This window comes from Meles meles, chromosome 4 (assembly GCF_922984935.1).
Source record: "Meles meles chromosome 4, mMelMel3.1 paternal haplotype, whole genome shotgun sequence".
Lineage (NCBI taxonomy): Eukaryota > Metazoa > Chordata > Mammalia > Carnivora > Mustelidae > Meles > Meles meles.
Window position 1 is genome coordinate 162,470,990 of NC_060069.1, and position 20,741 is coordinate 162,491,730.

The 20,741-nt window shown below is 58.9% G+C and overlaps 2 protein-coding genes and 1 pseudogene across 6 annotated transcripts; 2 read left to right on the plus strand and 1 right to left on the minus strand.

The window, feature by feature from the left end:
* Positions 1–4,884: 4,884 nt before the first annotated feature.
* Positions 4,885–8,377, minus strand: CSTB (cystatin B). 3 transcript variants are annotated; one of them, XM_046001767.1, is made up of 4 exons: positions 8,355–8,377; positions 8,114–8,218; positions 5,422–5,523; positions 4,885–5,252 (listed from the first exon to the last, which is right to left on the minus strand). In XM_046001767.1, exons 2-4 carry the CDS (start codon positions 8,177–8,179, stop codon positions 5,124–5,126), a joined length of 297 nt encoding a protein of 98 aa, XP_045857723.1. In that variant the 5' UTR covers positions 8,180–8,218; positions 8,355–8,377; the 3' UTR covers positions 4,885–5,123. The 3 variants fall into 3 exon arrangements, with proteins under 3 accessions (XP_045857723.1, XP_045857722.1, XP_045857721.1); XM_046001766.1 differs by lacking the exon at positions 8,355–8,377 and having other exon boundaries at positions 8,114–8,275; XM_046001765.1 differs by lacking the exons at positions 4,885–5,252; positions 5,422–5,523; positions 8,355–8,377 and adding an exon at positions 6,615–8,039 and having other exon boundaries at positions 8,081–8,285.
* Positions 8,378–16,899: 8,522 nt separating this feature from the next.
* LOC123939824 lies at positions 16,900–18,077 on the plus strand (annotated as a pseudogene).
* A 618-nt stretch (positions 18,078–18,695) lies between these two features.
* On the plus strand, positions 18,696–20,710 carry LOC123939825 (wiskott-Aldrich syndrome protein homolog 1-like). Of its 3 annotated transcripts, XM_046001761.1 has the most exons (3): positions 18,696–20,076; positions 20,150–20,177; positions 20,212–20,710. In XM_046001761.1, exons 1-3 carry the CDS (start codon positions 19,614–19,616, stop codon positions 20,693–20,695), a joined length of 975 nt encoding a protein of 324 aa, XP_045857717.1. In that variant the 5' UTR covers positions 18,696–19,613; the 3' UTR covers positions 20,696–20,710. The 3 variants fall into 3 exon arrangements, with proteins under 3 accessions (XP_045857717.1, XP_045857718.1, XP_045857719.1); XM_046001762.1 differs by lacking the exon at positions 20,150–20,177 and having other exon boundaries at positions 20,220–20,710; XM_046001763.1 differs by having other exon boundaries at positions 20,150–20,645.
* The last annotated feature ends 31 nt before the right edge of the window (positions 20,711–20,741 follow it).

Consider the following 20,741-nt stretch of genomic DNA (forward strand, 5'->3'; position numbering starts at 1 on the left):
CGGGAGCCCCAGCGGCCTGAGAGACCCGGGGTGGGGGCGGGCCAGGGCCGGTGCAGCCCCCCCGCGCCGCGGCCCAGACCGGCTCCGGGCAGCGCCCGCTGCTGCGTCCCCCCCCCCGTCCCCGGCCCAGCGGAGCAGCGGAGGGCGCCGGCCGCCCGGAACCCCTGGGCCCCTGCTCCGCGGAGCTTGGTCTCGGGGACCCGCGCCCCGCACCGACCGCACCGACCCGAGCTGTGGGCCGAGGTCCGGGCTTTAAAGCCGCCGCCTTCGCCGGCTCGCGCGGGGAGGGAGAGGCCGAGTGCGGTCCTGCGGCCGGGGAGGCGGAGGCCGCGTGCGCCCCGCAAAGGCCCGGGACCGTCGCGCGGCCGGGCGGCGCAGGGGACACCCCGGGCCGGCGCTGCGGCCTCCTGGACAGCTCGGCCCGAGGACGGCAGTGCGCGCGGTGGTGTGATGCCCCGGCGGCTCGGCCGCGTGCTTCCCGAGGTAGACTTCAGCCCGGATTTGGGCGGTCGCAGCACTGGGTGGGCAGCAGGTCGGGGCGCTGACCCCGAGCCTGACCGCCGCTGGCCTGGGCCGTCCGGGGCATTAGCTGGGATGGTGGCGGCGGGAGAGGGACGGAGGGTCCCTGAGGTCCAGGTGGTGGCGGGGCAGCCCCGAGCGTCCAGCCCGCCTTCTGTCGTGTGTGGTGTTTATAAAGCCCCCACCGGCATTGTAAAGCGCATGTCTGTGCGCTGTGGACTCACGGTCACCCACAAATAAATCTTTCTGGTGATGGTCATGCCGTCCAGTAATCTCTGTTCCCCTGGGGACCTCGCAGTTAAGTCGCCGAAGCCGCTGGGCGCAGGACAGCCCGCCCATTGAACAAGACCCCCCCCTCAAGAAATGAGCCTGCCGGACCTGACCGGCCAGCAGAGGCCCAGGTCCCCTCTCCCATCTGCACTGTGCCCTAGGGCTGGCCTGTGAGCTCCGCCGGAGGGCAGGGGTGCCGGGGAGGGTGGGGTTCCCTTTCCCCGGTCCCTCCAGGCCAGAGTCTGAGAACCAGCTTCAGCCACGGATCACTGTCACCGCCTCTCCTGGGTTCCTTCAGCCCTGGGTGGGGCCGGCGCTGGTCACACTGTCCGGGCAGGTACGGCGCTCCCACCGTGATTCACCCACGCCTTCGGGAGTAAGTCCGCAGGCCGTCTCCGGGAGCACCAGGCTCCGGGCCTGCCAGAGAGGCACAGGAGGGTGGGACAGAACGCGGGAATCGCTTTGTGTCCCAAACACCTCACACTTCACCTCTGCGGACTCTCCCAGGCCCCTTCGCCTGCCCACAAGGCCCCCCTGGTGGACGACTGTGCGTGGCTGCCTTGGCTTAGAGCGACGCGGGCGCATGCACCGTGCTGGGGCCAGGGAGGGCACAGTTCGAGCGAGGTGGGCCCGGCTGCTTCCTCCTGGAGGCTCTGGGGAGAACCTACCCTCTGCCGTTTCCAGCTTCCAGAAGGGCCTGCGCTCCTGGCGCGTGCCCCCCACATCGCAGCGGGCAGTATGGCCCCTCTAGTCTGACTCGGACTCCTGCCTCTTCTAAGGACCCTAAGGTGACATTGGGCCCCCCAGAGAACCCGGGGTTACTGCTTCAACTCCAGACCCTTAGCTTAATCCCACCTGAAGCGTCCCCTTGCCAAGTAAGTTAACATCCACAGGTTCGGGCCCATCCTCGGCGGGACCCAGGTCAGCCCTCCACGTCCTATGAAAGAGACGGGGATGAGGTTACCTGGGTCTTCACCCAGTCACCTGTCTCTCTGAGGCTGTGCACGGAAGGTCTGGCAGAAGACCGCTCACGGCTGGAAAACCTCAGCCATCGAGAGGATCCCTGGTTCTGTCCACCCCTGGGGGGTGGGAAGACTGGCCTCGAGTCCAGGCCCTACCCTGGAGCTTTCCACACTGGGTTCCTGGAGAAGAGCCTAGGCCTCACCCTTGAGCTACAGTAGTACAAAGGGGGGGGGGCATCCCGGGCTGGCAGGTGAGACAGAAAAAGGGACAAGGCAGGGAGAGGGAGAGAAGATGCGTGGGGGGCGTGGCCAGGCGGCCCGCTGGGCTTCCAAGTCTCCCACCTCTCCCGTCTGCTCCAATGGGTCAAAGTCCACCTCCCGAGGGGAGGACACCCACCGGTTTGGACGTTGCCGCCAGAGCTGCCACTGTGGAGGCCAGGGCGGGTCGGGATGGACAGGAGGGAGGCCTGGGGCCTGCAGAGGTGAGCAGGATACGGGACAGTGACAGGAAGCCCTGAACCAGGTGAGGGTCCCCCTCCTCCACTTTCTGGTCACTTGTCAACACCCGCCCAGGTGTCAGCCACTGTCAACTCTGCTCGTGGTCACCGTGCCGCGGGAGCGCCAGCTGCAAGGACGTGTGCCTGTGTAGTCCCGAGAGGTCACCAGTTCCCGAATGGGGGCTCCACTCAGCCCGCCGGGGTGGGGGGGGCTACAGGCTTCTGGACGTTTGTCAGGGGAGCAGGACAGAGACACCCCGAGCCCGGTTCCACTTCACGCTTCTCTCCTGAAGACTGTCACATGGAGGGAAGCCTAGGGGCTCAGGCGTGAAGCGTCTGCCTTCCGCTCAGGTCATGATCCTGGGATCCTGGGATCGAGTCCCACACGGGGCTGCCTGCTCAGTGGGAAGCCTGCTGCTGTCTTTCCCTCTCCCTTTGTGGGCTCGCTCTTGCTCTCTCTCAAATAAATCTTAAAAAAAAAAAAAAAGTGTTACATGGACATTCTAATTGTTGTGATTGTGTTTGGGACTTTGATTATTTTACAATAGGGTTTTTCATCCTTTTCTCCCCACTTTTTTTTTTATTATTTATTTGACAGATCACAAGTAGGCAGAGAGGGAGGAGGAAGCAGGCTCCCTGCTGAGCAGAGAGCCCGATGCGGGGCTCGATCCCAGGACCCTGAGATCATGACCTGAGCCGAAGGCAGAGGCTTAACTGACTGAGTCATGCAGGCGCCCCCTTTTCTCCCCACTTTTAAGAGTTCTTTATGCATTAGCAGTATTAACCCTTAATAGTTTACAAATCTGTTCTCCAAGTTTGTAATTGGAGTCGTAGATTAAAAGCCTGTGACCAGACCCGACTGTAGAGGAATTCACACATTCCTCTAGAATTCTCCCTGTCTAGCCCTTGTCTGCTGGAGCCGCGTGCCTGCTTTTGCAAGGACAGAAAACGTGCGAATGCTGCTTCCAAGTAGCTCAGGGAGAGTCTCCTAGCCACCCCGCCTGGTGGTGACGGGCAACCGGCCCCTCGACTGTGTCCAGTGCCCAAGGGACTTCCGTTACCAGCGCCTCTATCTCTAGGCCAGCGTGCATCTGATCTAAGTCAGCTGACTGTGGTTTCCGCCGGCACCGTGTTCCGGAGCAGCTAGGGACCTCTGAGCTGGTGAGGAATCCAGGGGCCCCCGCAGGGGCAGAACAAGGCCTGGCTGAGTGTGCTGACTTTCCAGCCCGGGGGGTGCAGGGTCAGGCTTCGGGAGAAGTGCCAGTCGGCAAGAATTCTGGGCGGAGGAGAGGAAGCGCACCTGAGGGCAGCTGGGAAGGCGGCCCACCTCCGGCCCGGGGGGCTCGTTCCTGCCTGGGAACAGGGCCTGTGACGCTCAGCCGTGGGCCAGGTCCCTTTCGTAGGCTTCTTGGTCCTGGAGCACTTCCAGGGGTGATGGAGGAGAGCTCAGTGAGGGGCCGTGGCTGGGGGGCATCACCAGCCTGGCAGGAAGGGCTACCTGGTGGCTGAGTGGTACAACGGGAGGAAAGTCCTGTCGTAGGGAGACACGGACAGGAGCCCATGCTGGGCCCCACAGTGAGGGCCGGGGGCAGGCGGAGGAGCTCCAGCCCAGCCTGTCCCCCAAAGCAGCTCCCGAGTACCGCCCCAAGCTGAGTTACGAAATTCGCTCCATCTTCATTTCAGGGCAAAATGGCTTGACGGCCAAGAGCAAGAGCCGGTTAGGGAAGCTTCCCATTCTTCCAGTTCCAGGACAGAGACGAGGACGCACGCGGCTCGTATTAGGGTTTTCTTCTTCAAAGCGCTGGAGCTGTCTGCCCACTGTGCGAGCCTCCCGTGTGCTCTGCTCTTCCCCCCGAGATCCAGACCCCAGAGCCCCCCCCCCCCCCCACGCCGCGGACGCAGAGGTTTGGGAACCCAAGACCAAGCTGAACCCTCAAGGCCCATTTTCTGCCACGACCTGAGCCACACAAGACACCACACCCTTCCTTCTTCTCCCAGACATGGTCGTGCTGTGGCATTTGCGAAACGCGGACAGAGAGCAAACCGAGCACAGGACTGACGTCCCTGACGGCGGGACCCTCTGGAGAAGCCAAGACGTGCTGCGGCCCAGGGCTCGGCACACTGAGCTCAGGGCAGGAGCTCAAGAGACCCTGCAGGTGGCCCGGGGCACAGCAAGGCCTGCAAGCCCACCTGTGGACGCGGAAGGCTACGGCCTCTTGCACACACATCTGTGTGTTTCTGCGAGAGTGGAAGGCAGCGTGTGAAGGTGTCCAGGTGCCCTGGAGCTAACGCTCTGGAACCAGATCTACCCAAATCCTTTCATTTTATGGGGGAGACTGCATGGAGTCGAGGCATGAGTGTGGGGAGCTGTGGTTCAAACACGGGCTCCCAGGATCCTGCGTCCTCTGCCCACTTGCTGTGACCTTGGGCAACCGCCCTTGGGCTCAGCTCTGCAGCGGGAAGGGGCGTCCAGCGAGCTCCAGCTGGCGTGTGACCCAGGCAGAAGGGGCTCCCCGTGCCACAGCAGGCTTGGGCTAGCAAATGACCACAGAAACACGTCCCTTCACCGCTCGACGCTCCTATACAGGATTATGGGTTCAGTTCCAAGAAAACACCCCAACAAAGGAGTAAGTTCATGAAGATTTAAAAATATGTATTTGAAGAGAATATAAGCCGTCTTTGAAAGTAATTAAGATCAGTTGACTGTGCTTTGTCTCTGCCGCCGAAAGGCAGGACCAGAGATACAAGAGAGGGGCCTGATACCCACCCCCTGCCCCCCCCCGAGTGGCCCCATGGAGAAACGACATTTGCTTTTGATCCCAGACGTGTTTACAGGGGACAGAACCACACGGACGGGGCCCCCTCAGCGTGGGAGCTAGAAATACGCCAGCTCGTCGTGCTTGGCCTTGTTGGTCTGATAGCTGGACAAGGCCAAGGGCTTGTTTTCGTGCGGGAGACTTTGAAATACTCGAAGGTGCACAAACTCATCGTCGTCAACTTGAACCTGGAGAGACGGAAGCGGTGGGCGGGGGGCGCGAGTGAGGGGCAGCCAGGACCTGTGGCCCCACGTGTCCCTGCTGGGCCAGCCTGCCTGAGGCCCTGGACAGGGTAGGGGGACAGATCCCTTCGGGTCATCAGCTTCCTGCCTCCCAGCCCCCCGTGGTGACAGTCACCTTGATGAAGTAGTTCCTGCCGGCCACCACTTGGCTCCTGAACTCCACGGCCTTAAAGGTCGCGAACTTCTTGTTTTCCCTCTCTTCCAGCTGGGCCTTCACCTGCGGGAGGGGACAGAACGGGGAACCTTAGTGGCTTCCTTCCTGCAAGAGGGGCTCACCCCGCCCACTTCTCACATGAGACGCTGCACACTGATGCCCGTGCCGCCCGTCACAGACGTTCTGTAACCCGATGTTCCTCACAGCGGGGGGACACGTTCAACTCTTAGCTCCCCCCTAAGGGGCAGAAAACAATTCCTTCAATCTACCGATTTCCACGGTCCTGTTTCAGCAGAACACTGGTCATCCTGTTCTAGGAATATCCCGGGAGATTTTAATATTGTCACCATCACGGGGCTCCTGGGGGACTCCGTCGGTGAAGCATCTGCCTTCGCCTCCGGTCGTGATCTCGGGGTCCTGGGATCAAGCCCCGCGTCGGGGGTGGGGTCCCTGCTCAGTGGGGAGCCTGCTTCTCCCCTGCTTGTGTGTGCGCACCTGCTCTAAGCAAACAAATGAGACCTTTCAAACGTATCCTCACTACAGCAGTGTGTGCGACTCACACCTGTTTTCAGTCTGAACACGAGCGGTTCGTTCGAAAGGCTGCGTGTAATTCTTTGCTCTTAACACTGAGAAGTAAAACATCTTCCAAAATTTACACTAGATTTTACGTTAAATTGACAGGTACTCTTCCCTCTCATCGAGGGGCCCCCATTGTCTTCACTGTTCCCTGCGGGCGCGACGCCATTCCTCCACGTCTCCCACAACACAGGCTGCAGCAGGTACGGGGCCTCGCAGTAAAAAGCCCGTTCGTGCATTTTTTTTTTTTTTGGAAGATTTTATTTATTTGACAGACAGAGATCACAAGCAGGCAGAGAGGCAGGCAGAGAGAGAGGGGGAAGCAGACTCCCCACTGAGCAAAGAGCCCGATGCGGGGCTCGATCCCAGGACCCTGAGATCGTGACCCAAGCCAAAGGCAGAGGCTTTTACCCACTGAGCCACCCAGGCGCCCCTGATAGTGCATTTTTAGAGGATTTCTTTAAGATGTAGAACCTTTATTTTTTATTTTTTTTAAGATTTTATTTATTTATTTGACAGACAGAGATCACAAGTAGGCAGAGAGGCAGGCAGAGAGAGAGGGGGAAGCAGGCTCCTGCTGAGCAGAGAGCCTGATGTGGGGCTTGATCCCAGGACCCTGAGATCATGACCTGAGCCGAAGGCAAAGGCTTTAACCCACTGAGCTACCCAGGCGGCCCTGGCTGTCCTCGTCTTAAGTGTCAAACAGTAATGCTTTCTGTCAATTCTGTTTCCCAAGGTCTTGGCGTTTTAGGAACTGAACATCTTTATGTTCAGAGGAATACAGGTTTGTCTTTTTTTTTTTTTTTTTTTTTAATTTAAAACCTCATCTGTTTAAAAGCGCTCTAGCTGCCTCCTGGGCTAACGGTAGGCATTGCAGTGCGCGGACTTCGAGCTGGGGGGCACTGGGCTGGTTCCAGAGCGTTAGCCGTTTCCGTTACACTGGCTGCAGGAGGCTGGCCCGTTCCTGGGAGGCAAGGGGGTCACCATACTACACACAAGTGAGTCACCGTGCCAGTCCAAACAAGGGCTGCCTGTGTGGCCTTCAGGGAGGCGCCCTTGCTGGGGGAACAGACAGAAGGCCGGACTCCGGCAGCACAGGGCTGGACGGCCCAGTAGGGAGAAGGCTGGTCACTGTCCTGCCGCTCTTCTGCTCTCTCCGGCCACCGCTGGTTCCCACGGCGGCGCCCACCTGCGTCTCAATGTCACCCGGAGCCCCCTTCTTCCTGCAAGTGCCGTGCCGGTCTGCAGGGAATGGACTCTGCAGACAGCTCACAAAACTGGCCGGGGGTGGGGTGGTGAGCGACACCCACAGAACGGCCCAGGGGCTCAGGAAGGAATCACCTCCCCTTCCTCCGCTTGCGTCCTGAGGCAGGAGAGCCCTGGGCTGCCGGCAAGGGTAACAGGTGACGCCGCCGCTCCCTGGCTGGCCAGGCCCAGCCCCTGCCTGTAGAAGGGCGGCTCCGACACCCGTGCCCACGGGGAGGAGGAGCCCAGGTCAGGTAGCAGCCTTCAGGGCACCCCGGGGGGCGGGGGGCCAGGACAGGACTGGCGGGCGCTCCTCATCGGGGCAGGTACACAACGTCGTGGGAAGCGGGGCCGTCCCGGGTGCTCCCCTAAGGAGGGACGTGCAGGAGGAGGGGCCCGGCCTCTGTCCTCCTGGAGGCCCGTCAGCAGCCGCGCTGGCCGCCGCAGCAACCCCACTGCCGCCGGTCACTGCCCAGCGCCCCCACCCGATGAGGGCCCGCGGCCTGACACGTCCAGCGCCCCGCGGGCGAGGGAGGACCCCCCGTCCGGGAAAAGCAGGAGCGGCGAGGCCGGGCAGGGCCCTCCGGCGCGGGCGGGGTCGCCCCGCGGTCGCCGCAAATTCCCCGTTTCCCCGGGTCGCGTGGGGCTGAGTCACCGCCTCCTCGGCGGCCGGACGCGGAGGCCCCTGAGCCCGGCCGGGGTGCCCGGCGCCGGGGGGGGCGTCCGGCAGGAGTCCCGGGCCCTCTCCGCGCGCCGCCGCCCGCCGCTCCCGGAGGCGACCCCGGGCCGGCACCCCGCAGCCCCGGCCGGAGCCCCGCCCGCTCTCGCCTACCTGGTCGGCGATGGCCTGGGTCTCGGCCGTGGCGGGCTGCGAGGCGGTGGGCGCCCCGCACATCATGCTGGCGGCGGACGGAAGCCGGGCGGGACGCGGGCGGCAGCGGCGGGCGGGGCAGCGACTCGCGCCCAGGTGTCCGCTCCGCTACAGAAGGCGGAGGTCACGTGGCCCGGGGCGGGGACTGGGGCGGAGCCGTGGGCGGGGCGAGGGCCGGAGGGAAGGGGGCCGTGGGCGGGGCCGTGGGCGGGGCCGGAGCGGCGGCGGAGGGCGGGGCCGCGGGCTGGCGGAGGAGCGCAGGGACGGAGGACCGTCGCAGTCCTCTCCCTTGGGCGCTCGCCGGGCGGGGGACCACCGGGGACCCTCACTGTCCGCACCGTGTGGGGCCCAGTGGTCGCGTGCTGTAGGGGCGTCCCCGCACTGCGGCTTTGGTGTCGTCCTTCTCTGGCGGGTCAGGGCGGAGTGTCCCCACTGCAGGGGACAGTTGGGGTCCGGCCCCCATGGGGGTGGGGTGGGTTCTGGAGGGGACGGTCTGGAGTCACCCTGCGCGGGGCTGGACGCAGCGCTGGGGTGGGGCGGGGAGCAGGCTGCAGTCAAGTGGTGAGCAGGTCCCCAGATGAGAGCCCCCGGAGCGGGGGGGAGAGGAGGGGGTGCCCAGCAGGACCTGGAGGAGCAGGGGACAGGGGCAGGCGGCTGTCAGCGCATCCCAGAGTCCAGGATCAGGCCCTGCCCGACCTCACTCTCCTATGCATTCAGCCACCCCGAGCCCCACGTTCTCAAGGCCTGGCCAGCCCCCCACCCCCCCAACGCTGACTAACTCTGGAGGTTAGTCACCAGCATGTGACCCAGAGGCACGGTGGAGGGCTGGCGTGTGTGAACAGAGGAGACACGAGTCTGTCTGGGGATGGGCGGGAGATGGCTCCCAAGACTTCTGACCAGGCTCGGGGAGGTGTGGTCAGAGCAAGGGCATTCGGAAAGGGCTTGGCTAGGGCAGGATTTGGGTTAGGGTTAGACAGATAACACCACCCAGGGAAGGGGAAGGGTCCCACACTTTATTCAGGGCAGGGTAGGGCCCATGCTAGGAGCTGTCCGGACAGGATTGGTCTTTTAGAAAGGTCCAGACCCCTGCCGCCCATGGCCCACCCCTCATCGGATGCTGGCCTCCCCCCTCAGTGGGTGCTGACTCGGCAGGAGTCACCCTTATCTGCTGGTGGGCCCAGTGAGCAGGTGCGTGGGGAGACAAGATTTTCTGGTACCTGCAAGGGCAGCGCCCAGTTTGTAAGTTCAGTCGGGGAGGAGGTCAGGTGTGGTTGAGCCCTGAGGGGCGGGGAAGGGGAGATCCCACAACCCAGTCCCAGCTGCACGAATGTGAGTCACGTTTGACTCCATGAAAATGGAGAGCCCCCTACACGGAAAACAAACCATCAGAAAACAACTGTCAAGATGGGGAAGGGAAGGCAATTCTCCGGGTCTTTCGTGTCCTGCAGCTCAGTTGGCTTTGCTGCCCTCTCCTTCCCCTCCTCCCTCTGAGGGTTTTGCTCCATCTTGCAATGGGTTGAAAAGAAAACCAACAGGCCCAGAATGGAGCAGCTTAGGCCAAGTCACCAAGCTAACCTAACCACACCCTCCCCCCAGTCCCAACCTCCCCCCTACCAAGTGTAGCCCTAACCGCCAGTGAGGAAAGTTGTGGAGGCCCCCAGGGAGGTACCCTGGCCTGGGGCCCTCTCCCTGCCCCCAAGGAAGAGGAGGGAATCTGCCGGCTCAGAGCCCTGCTCCTGCCCCCAGGAAAGGTGACCTCGCCGGAAACCATCTTTTCTTTCGCTGATTGTCCTGCCCTGTTTCCGCCTGTAACATCCCTACCTTTCGTACAGCTGCCCGAGCTCTTCTGTTCTCGCTGGAGGGGGCGCCGGTCTACTAGCGGGTCATTTCATAAAGCCACTTAGACCCTCGAACTCACGCAGTGAGATTTTACGTTATAACAGATGCCTCCTCGGGTCTGACACGCTCTCTCCCTGCTGGACCCCGGTCCTCACGCGCTGCGATTTTATGGACAGGAGGCTACACCCGGGGGGAATAAGCAAAGAGAATCTGAAGGAAATCGAGCAAAGCTGGCCCCCGCCAGCTCCGGGGTTGGGCAGAGACCCACAGCAGGCCGGGACGGGGGCCAGCTTTGTCATGGAAGAGAAGGAAGGTGCCGTGTGCTCCATGGAGACTGCGGGCAGGCTCACAGGCCAGGCATCCTGTGGGGTTGATTTCAGGGATGGCTGTCCCGAGTTAGGAGAAGAGAAGCGGGCGGTCACGGCCAACTCCTGACTGGTCCAGCCCTGGGGCCGCGGTGTGGCTTCCAAATGGTCGTGTGAGGTTGTGGGTCAGAGTTCTCTGGTCCCATGCACATGGTGTGGCCACAGACCTTCCGTGGAGTCAGTCTCCGATCCGGGTCTCTGAAGCCACGGTTTCCTTCTGCGGCAGGTCTGGGACCACACAGATGTTCGCAAGCAGCCCCAGAGCAGACTGAGAGGCCAAATGCCGGAGCACAGAGGCACTCCTCCCTTCTCCGGCTGTGCGGCATGGGACTGGCTGCGGGACGTCTCTGGCCTTCTCCGCGGGGAGGCAATCTCCAGGACTTTTGAGGTGGTTTATTTATTTAGTTATTTTTTAAGGAGTAAATGAGTTTATCAGCGCAACATGTTTGGGACAGCATCCCAGCCCCAGGGCGAGCTATAGCGTTATTACTCTGCTATCTCTAATTAGTATGCTAACTTAAATCTCTCCCACAATTAGCCTCACCTTTTCTATCCAAAGGCACTGCAAAAGGCTGGCATTATCTCTCCTTCCTCGATGCTTCGGCTTCTCATCTTGCTGGAGCCAGAGGAAAAGACTGAGTGTCGCGTCTCTTAGAGCCAAGACCTCGGACAACGCTTGCGCCTGACATCTAGGACGCCCCAGCCGCGAAGTGTCTGGTTTGCTTGGCGTGGGGAAGGCAAGGGGCTTTCTCCTCCGCGTCCCAGGGTTCCTTCTTCTGCAGCGAGGGGCTCAGCTCCTTTCTTCCCTCTTTGGTGACCCACACCTGCTCCCAGAGCTAGTCTGTCTGTGCTCGTGTTCCTGCATGCAAAAAATCGTCATCGGAATGCGTCGCTAATTAAATTCTAGCCCAAGAAACCCTTAAAAAAAAAAAGAAAAAGGGGCACCTGGGTGGCTCAGTGGGTTAAAGCCTCTGCCTTCGGCTCAGGTCATGATCCCAGGGTCCTGGGATCGAGCCCCGCATCGGGCTCTCTGCTCAGCAGGAAGCCTGCTTCCCTTCCTCTCTCTCTCTGCCTGCTGCTCTGCCTGCTTGTGATCTCTGTCTGTCAAATAAATAAATAAAATCTTTAAAAAAAAAAAAAGGAAAACAGAACGAAAAGGAAAGATGGAAGATTTACACAACGAAGCAGTTACTGGTCACCGGTCCATCATCACTAGCAAGGGAAGTGACAGTGAAGGGAAATCCCAACCAGGCGTCCCACACGGGTGCACCAGCATCCTGCCTCCCGCGCTAGGGTCCATCGCAGGCTTGGCCACCTCTGGTTGCTGCAGACCGAGCGGACCGTGGCTTTACCTCTGAGCTGGGCCCTCGAAGGGAGCCAGCGCCAGCCGAGGCAGCTCTGAGCCCCTCGGAGGGGTGGAGGGACCTGCAGAAATTGGGACGAGTCAAAGGAGGGAACTGACGTAGAATCTTAAAAGGCCCTTGTTGTCAACTAATGCAGGCCAAGGGTTTCCTCAGCGGAGAAGCCTCAGCACAGTCAAGGGCAAGGCTGGGCCCCAGGTGGTGGGGGGCAGCTGGCTCTCGGGGTACACCTGATGCACCTGCCCTGGGCACCCCAGTGGTTCTCTCCACGTCTGCTAACGAAGTGTGTCCTTGCAGTGGTCCTTCGCAGGCAGACGGGCAGCAGCGGGTCCGGTCCTCACCGTTGCACCTGTCACACAGGAGGCACTAAGTAAATACTTGGTTCTCCTACACTTCCGTAAATCACAAATGAAACCACAGTCGAAGCAATCAATGCGAGGAATTAAGGAAAATTCTTGGATGCAGAGAAAATTTATAAAAATCTCCATCCTGGGGGCGCCTGGGTGGCTCAGTGGGTTAAAGCCTCTGCCTTCGGCTCAGGTCATGATCCCAGAGTCCTGGGATCGAGCCCCACGTCCGGCTCTCTGCTCCGCATGGAGCCTGCTGCCTCCTCTCTCTCTGCCTGTCTCTCTGCCTAGTTGTGATTTCTCTCTGTCAAATAAATAAAATATTTAAAAAAAAATCTCCATCCTGGAATTTAGAAGCACATCCCAGTCCCACCCGTAACAACAGGCTGTGCCTTGGGAGGAAGGGCTTCTAGAAGGGCGTTTCCCTATTTACCGGCTGTCTGCTCACCCCGCTGCCTGTTGAAACTGCCATTCTGCAGCCTTTCCCTGGAGAGTCGGGTTCTCGGGAGCGCATTGGGGCATTGGCGGTGTTCACTGAGCTGTTTCCAGTGAAAACTCGGATGGTGGGACAGAGGCATTTAATAACTTTTGTCTCTGTGATTTTCTGTATTTTTCCGAAGCTTTATTAAACAACGTTTTGTTTTTAGAAACAAGAGTTGTCTTATTTTGGAATACTGCACGTCTTGAGAAGTTAATAATCCCGTGGGAAAATATGAGGTATGTTATTGAAAAGCGGCTTCGAAACTGTCAATATAGCGTAATGAATATAATTAGTAAGTTACATTAATACACCCGTGTGTCGCTGACAGAAAATCTGATGCAGAGAATGAGCAGATACGTGCCAACTTGTTCTTTCAGACCATGAGGCTACGTCTGGCTCCTTCCTCTAAATTTTCTTATTTCCCTAATTTTCTATAACGAGAAACTGAGAGCCTAAACATGAGGAAGGCGCCTACGTGCGTGCCGTGAGCCACTGAGTTGAGTCTGGGGCGAAGGTCTGCAGGCAGCAGGCTCGGGGCCCTGGGGGGACACCCGAGAAGCGGTCCTGGTGAGGACGGAGGGCTCTCACACACCCCTGGGCACCGTGGGTCAGCCTGGGCGTATCCTTGGCCTTGTCCCCTACAGGCGCCGGGGGAAGTGTGACCTGTGAGCCTCTTTGCTCACCTACAAGATAGCAGAAATCACACCTGCCTTGCAGCACTGCTGCAGAGTCTGAGGCTCGGGGTAACCACTCATGAGACGTTACTGATTTTACCTTCCTTCCCCCTGCTGGAGTGGGATCCATGGTGTCTCCTGAAAGTCGCCACCATCTGGAACCTGGAAAGGAGCCATTAATTTGGAAATAGGGTCTTGGCCCCTGTCGTTAGTTAAGAGAGGTTATTAGTGGAGCAGGGGGGGCCGAAATCCAAAGGCTGGGACCCTTGTAAGAAAACTGGGAGACCCGGAGGGCGAGGCAGGGAGGACAGCAGGTGAAAACGCAGCGGACGGGGGCAGGCAGAGATGGCTGAGATGCCGCCCGGACCCAGGCGTGCCGGGAGCCTGGGGGAGGCAGGAAGGGTCCTTCCCTAGAGTCTCCGAAGGGAGCAACACACAGGATCCAGAAACAGGGATTTTTCTGCCTTCGCAGCAGGACAAGGGTGAGAAGTGGGTCTATGAGCTATTGTATGGGAACACGATGGCCCTTGTTATTTGTGGAGTAAATAAGCTCGCTCCTGTTCCTAATTTGTACCGAGCGAGCCGCCCGCAGCTGTCCTCCACACGGCCGGCGCTGGACAGCGTCCTGGGTGCGGGCGGACAGACACACCCGCTTGGCCTTTGTGGGGCAGACACGGCGGGGTGATGTGTGTACGAGATGAAGACACCCATGCCCCACATTCCTGGCTGGCTTTTTTTTTCTTTCTTTTCTAGCACTTAAAACTTTTTATACTGAGATAAGTTTAGGTTGCCAAGATAGCACGGTTCGTGCAAACTTTCCCCAGATGCTGGCACTGTACGGAGCAGAGACAGCGGTTTGCAGAAGCAGGAAGTGAACTTGCTTTACAACACGCGCTGACCCACAGGACTGACTCACTCGCCGTCGTCCCGGTGAAGTCATCTTTCTGGTCCCGCCTCTCCCACACGGCTGCGCAGTCCGTCTCTCAGCCTCTGTTTTTCAGGACCTCGATCCTTTTTAAAGAGTATAGATCACCTTTTCTTGAGGACTGATTCTCTTTGGGGCTTGGGGGATATTTCCTCACGATCGGGTTGATGTTGTGCATTTGGGGCAGGAAGCCCACTATTGATGCAAAATGAACAAACTTTGAGAATCAAAGTCAGAAAGAGAGTTTTCTTTGAGCCCACGTTACACTCTGGAGAATGAATAGCTTCTGAGGGTGATTGCTTTTTTTTGCATCTTGTGGAATCTCCAGGGCAAGATGGTTTCCCTTCAGCTCACTCGTTCCCAAAGCAGGTGTACCTAGGATGCGTGCGGTGTGGGGCCATGAGTCAGGTTTCTGGTTCAAACGAAGTTTCCGTACAGTCGGGCCGACTTGGAAATCTAAACCGGCTGCCCGTGTCTCTGAGGCCCTCGGAGATGCTGTGTGTTTTTTTCTCACCACAGTGATGCTGTGTCCTCTCAGGGCACCGCATTGAGGGTACCTGGTATCTGTGTGTCTTCTCACGGGGACGGTCACTTCCGTCTTGAATAGTGCGGTGTCTGCCCCAAGTTTTCCACTGGAGAGTGACTACGGTCCTACTGTAACCAGTAAGTACCTCTGAGACTATGCAAATACCATATTTCCTATCACACTTTTGCTCCCAATTTTAGCATCCGTGGCTGGTCCTTGCCTGCAAAGCACGGCAGACTTTGACGAGTTTGGAAAGAGGGATAGCTTTGCATTCAGAATAGAGCACATTCATTCGTTTTAAAAAAAGATCTATTTTGAGAAAGAGGGCGAGAGCCAGAGAGAGCGCCCTGCCAGGGTAAGCTGGTGTGGGGGAGGAGCAGAGGGAGAGGGAAGCTGGAGCAGACCCCCGCTGAGTGTGGAGCCTGACACGGGGCTCGATCCCACATCCCTGAGATCATGACCTGCGCCGAAATCAAAAGTTTGGACACCCAACCGACCCAACCAATAATGTGCACCTGCACATTATTTCTTAGGTCTACCGGATATGATGCAGATCTTCATTAGCTGCCCGCATCCAACCGCTGTTCATACCGGAAGGCACATTTTAAAGTGCATGTTGGTGTATTTTGTTATTTTGGTAAAATCTCGTGTCACAAATTCAGCACGTGGTTTTTTTTTTTTTAAGATTTTATTTATTTATTTGACACACACAGAGAGAGAGAGAGAGAGAGAGGGAACACAAGCAGGGGAAGCAGGAGAGGGAGAAGCAGGCTTCCCACCGAGTAGGCAGCCTGATGTGGGGCTCGATCCTAGGACCCTGGGATCATGATCTGAGCCGAAGGCAGAGGCTTAAGGACTGAACCACGGAGGTGGCCCCACCAGGTGGTTATTTAAATCGCTCTTTTCTTAGGCTTGGTTGTCTTTTGTTTCTTGCTTTAGGGCGGTTTGAAGCTCATCACGCTGCCCTTTGTGCAGCACAGGAGGGTGTCTCTTCACTGCCTGGCCTCATCTTGTTCCCAATGTCACCATTCATAGATGTAAACATTTGGTAAACCCTAAACCCAGTTTCTGGGGGTACCTGGGGGGGCTCAGTGGGTTAAGGTCGTGATCTCAGGGTCCTGGGATGGAGTCCTGCATTGGGCTCCCTGTTCAGTGGGAAGCCTGCTTCCCCCCTCCCTCTGCCCCTCCCCCTGCTTGTGTGCTTTTTCTCGAATAAATAAAATCTTAAAAAAATAAATAAATAAAACCAGTTTCTTTTTTTTTTTTAAAGATTTTATTTATTTACTTGATAGACAGAGATCACAAGTAGGCAGAGAGGCAGGCAGAGAGAGAGGAGGAAGCAGGCTCCCCGCGGAGCAGAGAGCCCGACGCGGGGCTCGATCCCAGGACCCTGGGATCATGACCCGAGCCGAAGGCAGAGGCTTTAATCCACTGAGCCACCCAGGTGCCCCATAAAACCAGTTTCTAACATGCTTCCCAACTTTGTCATGAAAATCTCTAAACACGGACAAAGTAGGAAAAGCACGGCAACACCCGTGTTCTTGCCCCTGGCGTCCACCTTTGCTAACATTTCGCTCTACCTGCCCATGACTCCGGGCGGTTCTTTGCTGAGTCAACGTCCTGACATTGGGACACCTCACTATCGCCGCCGTTGCAGTTATTTCCTCAGAGTGCGGGTGCTCTTCGGCATCCGGTGTTGGCACACGAACGTCCGCGGGCCAGATCGGTATCGCCACCCGCTTCTTTTTTATTCGTTTCTCTTTTAAAGTAAGCTCTCTGCCCAACACGGGGCTCGAACTTACGACCCCAAGATCAAGAGTCGAGTGCTGCAGGGACGGAGCCAGCCGGCCGCCCCACACACCCCCTGGTTTTGAACACGGAGCTTTCTGGTACGCGGCCGTGCTCGCGTACGGTCTGCGGCGGCCCTCGTGCCCGGTTTGGCCCGTCACTCAGAATACTACTGTCTTACGCATGTAGGGCAGCGGACGTCCCGACTGCTCTCCTCAGAACCCCACGCTCCAAAGGCTCCTGGTGTCCGGGAACGTGATGTCAAGAGGGCTCCCGCCCCGCGATGAGCGCGCCTCCCCGGGCAAAACCATTTGCACAGACAGCGTGGCTTGTGGACCTTAAAAATAACGTTATTTTGGCTGCTGCGGCTGCTGCTGGCGCTTGCCTGCGCCTCAGAGTTACTGACTTACTCTTGAGAATCCTCTGCTCTCATCTGTCCTCATGGATGAGCTTCAGGACGTTCAACTCACCGAGATCAAACCACTTCTAAATGATAAGACTGGTACACGAAACTTCCAGGTTGACTGTCAGGAACCTGACATAGAAACAACTCACCGTGTGGTCCATGTTACCATCAGAGGCCTCCCAAAGGGAAGCAGACCAGTTAGTCTGACATACCGTGACACTGGCCTCGATCGTAAATCCGGTTTCAATGCATTCTTTAACTTGGAAGATAGGCAAGAGATCACCCAGCACTTCGCTGTCTGTCACGTGGATGCCCCAGGCCAGCAGGAAGGTGCACCCTCTTTCCCAACAGGGTACCAGTACCCCACAATGGATGAGTTGGCTGAAATGCCGCCTCCTGTTCTTACCCACTTCAGTCTGAAAGCATCATGGGGTTGGAGGCGGAGCTGGAGCTTACATCCTCAGCAAATTTGCACTCAGTCATCCGGAGCTCGGGGAAGGCCTTGTGCTCATTAACGTTGACCCTTGTGCTAAAGGCTGGATAGACTGGGCAGCTTCCAAACTCTCAGGCTTGACAACCAATGTTGTGGACATTATTTTGGCTCATCCCTTTGGTCAGGAAGAGTTGCAGGCCAACTCGGTCCTGATTCAGACCTACAGGCTGCATATTGCCCAAGATATCAATCAAGAAAACCTACAGCTCTTCCTGGGTTCTTCTAACAGACGCAGAGACCTAGAGATTGAAAGACCCTTGCTGGGCCAAAACGATAACAAATCGAAGACATTAAAGTGTTCTGCTCTATTGGTGGTAGGGGACAGTTCACCTGCGGTTGAGGCTGTGGTTGAATGCAACTCTCGCCTGAACCCTATAAACACAACTTTGCTAAAGGTGGCAGACTGTGGTGGACTGCCCCAAGTAGTACAGCCTGGAAAGCTCACCGAGGCCTTCAAGTACTTTTTGCAGGGAATGGGCTACATAACATCTGTCAGCATGGCCGGGCTCGCCCGATCACGAACCCACTCAGCCTCGAGTAGCATCGGCTCTGGAGAAAGTGCCTTCAGCCGATCTGTCAGCAGCAATCAGTCAGATGGAACTCAAGAATCCTCTGAATCCCCTGATGTTGTGGACAGACACCAGACCATGGAGGTGTCCTGCTAAGCAGACACTCCTCCCCTGGACCATGCAAGTCCACCCTCCTTCAGACAACCACTCCGTAATAGAACATTTCATCCAGCAAACTGGCATCTATCTTTAACTCCTGCATGGCCAGCTGACAGTCTCCGGTATCCTGGATTTATCATTCTCTCTGCCCGCCCGCCCTCCTTTTTGTATGTACCAGGAACCTCTTCCTTGCCATCACTGTAACATTCCAGCATCTTTAGCTGATCGAATTTCCATATTTTCTCTTGCCAGCCTTTCCTTGTGCTTTCCCAACTACATATCTGACAAGATTCTTTGATTCTCATGTTTGTGTGTGAGCACGCGTATCTGCTCGTGTGTGCATAGTTCTGTGATTTTAGATAAGCTTTCTTGTAGAGCTTCTGCAAAAAAAAGGGACCTTTTTTTCTTTTTCATTTTCAGTGGTGTTTTTAAGGGCAATATACAGAACAAGTTTCTAGGTTGGGCAGGCCACTGCACTCTCTTTTGGTTCCAAATTGGTCAACACGATTTGCAGTGACTTCAGGAGCTCTGAGAAATGTGGAAGATCGTGTTTACATTGACGGTGACCAATAGAAGAGAGCCTATTCACAGAGAGGGGCAGGCAGGGTGCCAGCCACCTCCTGTCCAAACGCATTCATATACGTTATTCTGTAAATAAAAGGGAGGGACATGTTCTTTTAAAAGCCCATGAATGATGAAGTTCTGATGCAACATGGAGTTCTTCCTAAGAATGAGTGTGGCGTCGTTACTGCACTCTCGTAGCACAGAAGACGGAAAACAAAATACCAGGCGTCCGCTGGGCCAGAGCAGAACTGCTGTCGCCCGTGTCTGACACCACCTACGACAGAGCCCCAAGAAGTGCCTCCTGGGTCTGTGATGAGGAGTGTTTCTCCACCCTTCAGTCCTCCGAGAAAGGAGAGGTATGGCCTGAAAATTACGCAGATGGTGAGAACCAGCTGGGCGAAGAGGCACAGACCTCAGCGGAATATCAAGTCTCAGGCACACCCTTGACGTCAGCTGGCGCAGTGGAAGCGACGTGAAATTGGTAGAGCCATTTCTTGACAACTCTTAAGGGAGAGAGGAAAGGGCCGGTGTGCGAGGGCGGCCTGTGCGGCTGCACTTGTCCTTAGCCGACTGCTGGGCGCGGGGCTGCAGCCAGCCGGAGTATCGCGGGGAGGAGGAGGAGACCAGCTGGCATGCAGCAAGGACCCAGCTCCTGAGGGCATGCGATGTAAGCTCAGGGTCACGCAGTTCCGAATCTTAGGAAGGGGCTTTTCAGATATGATGTTCGCTTTCAGCCGAGATAGGGAATGCATCACTCTGCCGGAGTACGACTTCACAGATTATTAAATGAAGCTGTATATGTCTCATTGTTAAAAAACAACGTTATTTTGCCAGCGAAAAGGGGATTGTTCGGGAACAGCAGAGCACGGTGTCTGGAAACCCTCGGCCGGTCCCGCCGAGGCGGGAAGCTTTGTTTTCTGGGCACGGAGGAGGAAGCTGGAAGGGGCCGCTGCGGACACTGGTCCGTCCAGAGGAGCTCGAGGTCAGGCGGTGGCGGTTTCTCCCGGGCTGCCTGCAGCGGGCGATGTCTCGTGGCGGATGCAGGACGCATCTCCCCCCGCGGGGACCCTCACGGGGACTGTCCTGTGCCGGGCTCTTCCGCTGGGCCTGGGTTGGCATCCGACCGCCCCTTCTCGCTTCCCAGCCCGCCTGGCTGAGGTCACGGGCTGGTGAGGGACACCGCTGCCCTCTGAAGAGCCAGGCCGAGCCCCGCTGGGATCAGCCCCGGGGGCAGCCCGCGCTCACCTCTGACCCGCCGGGCTCCACAGCAGCGAACGCCGGGGCGCCCGAGAAGCTTCTGGAAGCCCCTCCTCGCCTCACTCCGCAGGCCGACTCCGGCGCTCCTTTTGCGCCAACGGATCCCAGCGCAGGCCGCGGGCACCTCGGGGCACGGGACACAGCCCTTCGCGGAGCGACTCTGCGGCCCGTCGCGGCCCCGCGTTGCTCCAGCCTGGGAAAGGGGCGTCCGCAGCCCCCGCCGCCCGCACGTCGTCGCGGGTCCCCGCAGCCCCCGCCGCCCGCACGTCGTCGCGGGTCCCCGCAGCCCCCGCCGCCCCGCAGCCCCCGCCGCCCGCACGTCGTCGCGGGTCCCCGCAGCCCCCGCCGCCCCGCAGCCCCCGCCGCCCCGCAGCCGGGCTCCGCGTCTCCCCGTTGCCTGCGGGCGGCCGCGCCGACCCAGAGCCGCGGCTTCAGGCCCCTCTGCCCCGTGGCCGGCGGCCGCGACCGTTCACCACCGCGGGCGCCCCCGGAGCCCCCGCATCGCGTCCTTCCCCCAGACGTGGACCACGGCCGCGGACAAGCCCGAGGGCGCGTCCCCTTCCCGGGCTCGTCCGGCCCCTCCCGGCCCGGCCGCGCGAGTCGGACCCTCCGGGAGCACCGGCCCGCCGCCCTTCCCCCTCCGTCGGGGCCCGTCGCCTGTCGCCGCCCCCAGCGGCCGGCCCGAGCGACGGTCCCGTGACCGCCAGGCGCGCGGACGCTTCAGGGCGTCCCTTTAATCCCGAGCGTCCGAGCGAACCGACACCGCCCCACAGGCGACGCCGGCAGTACGCGGCCCGGCCGCTAGGCGGCGGTGCAGGCGGCTCCGGAGAGGCCGTCGCGGCAGTATGACGTCAGGAGCGCCCCAGCGGAACCGGCGCGCTCCGTGACGCCTTGC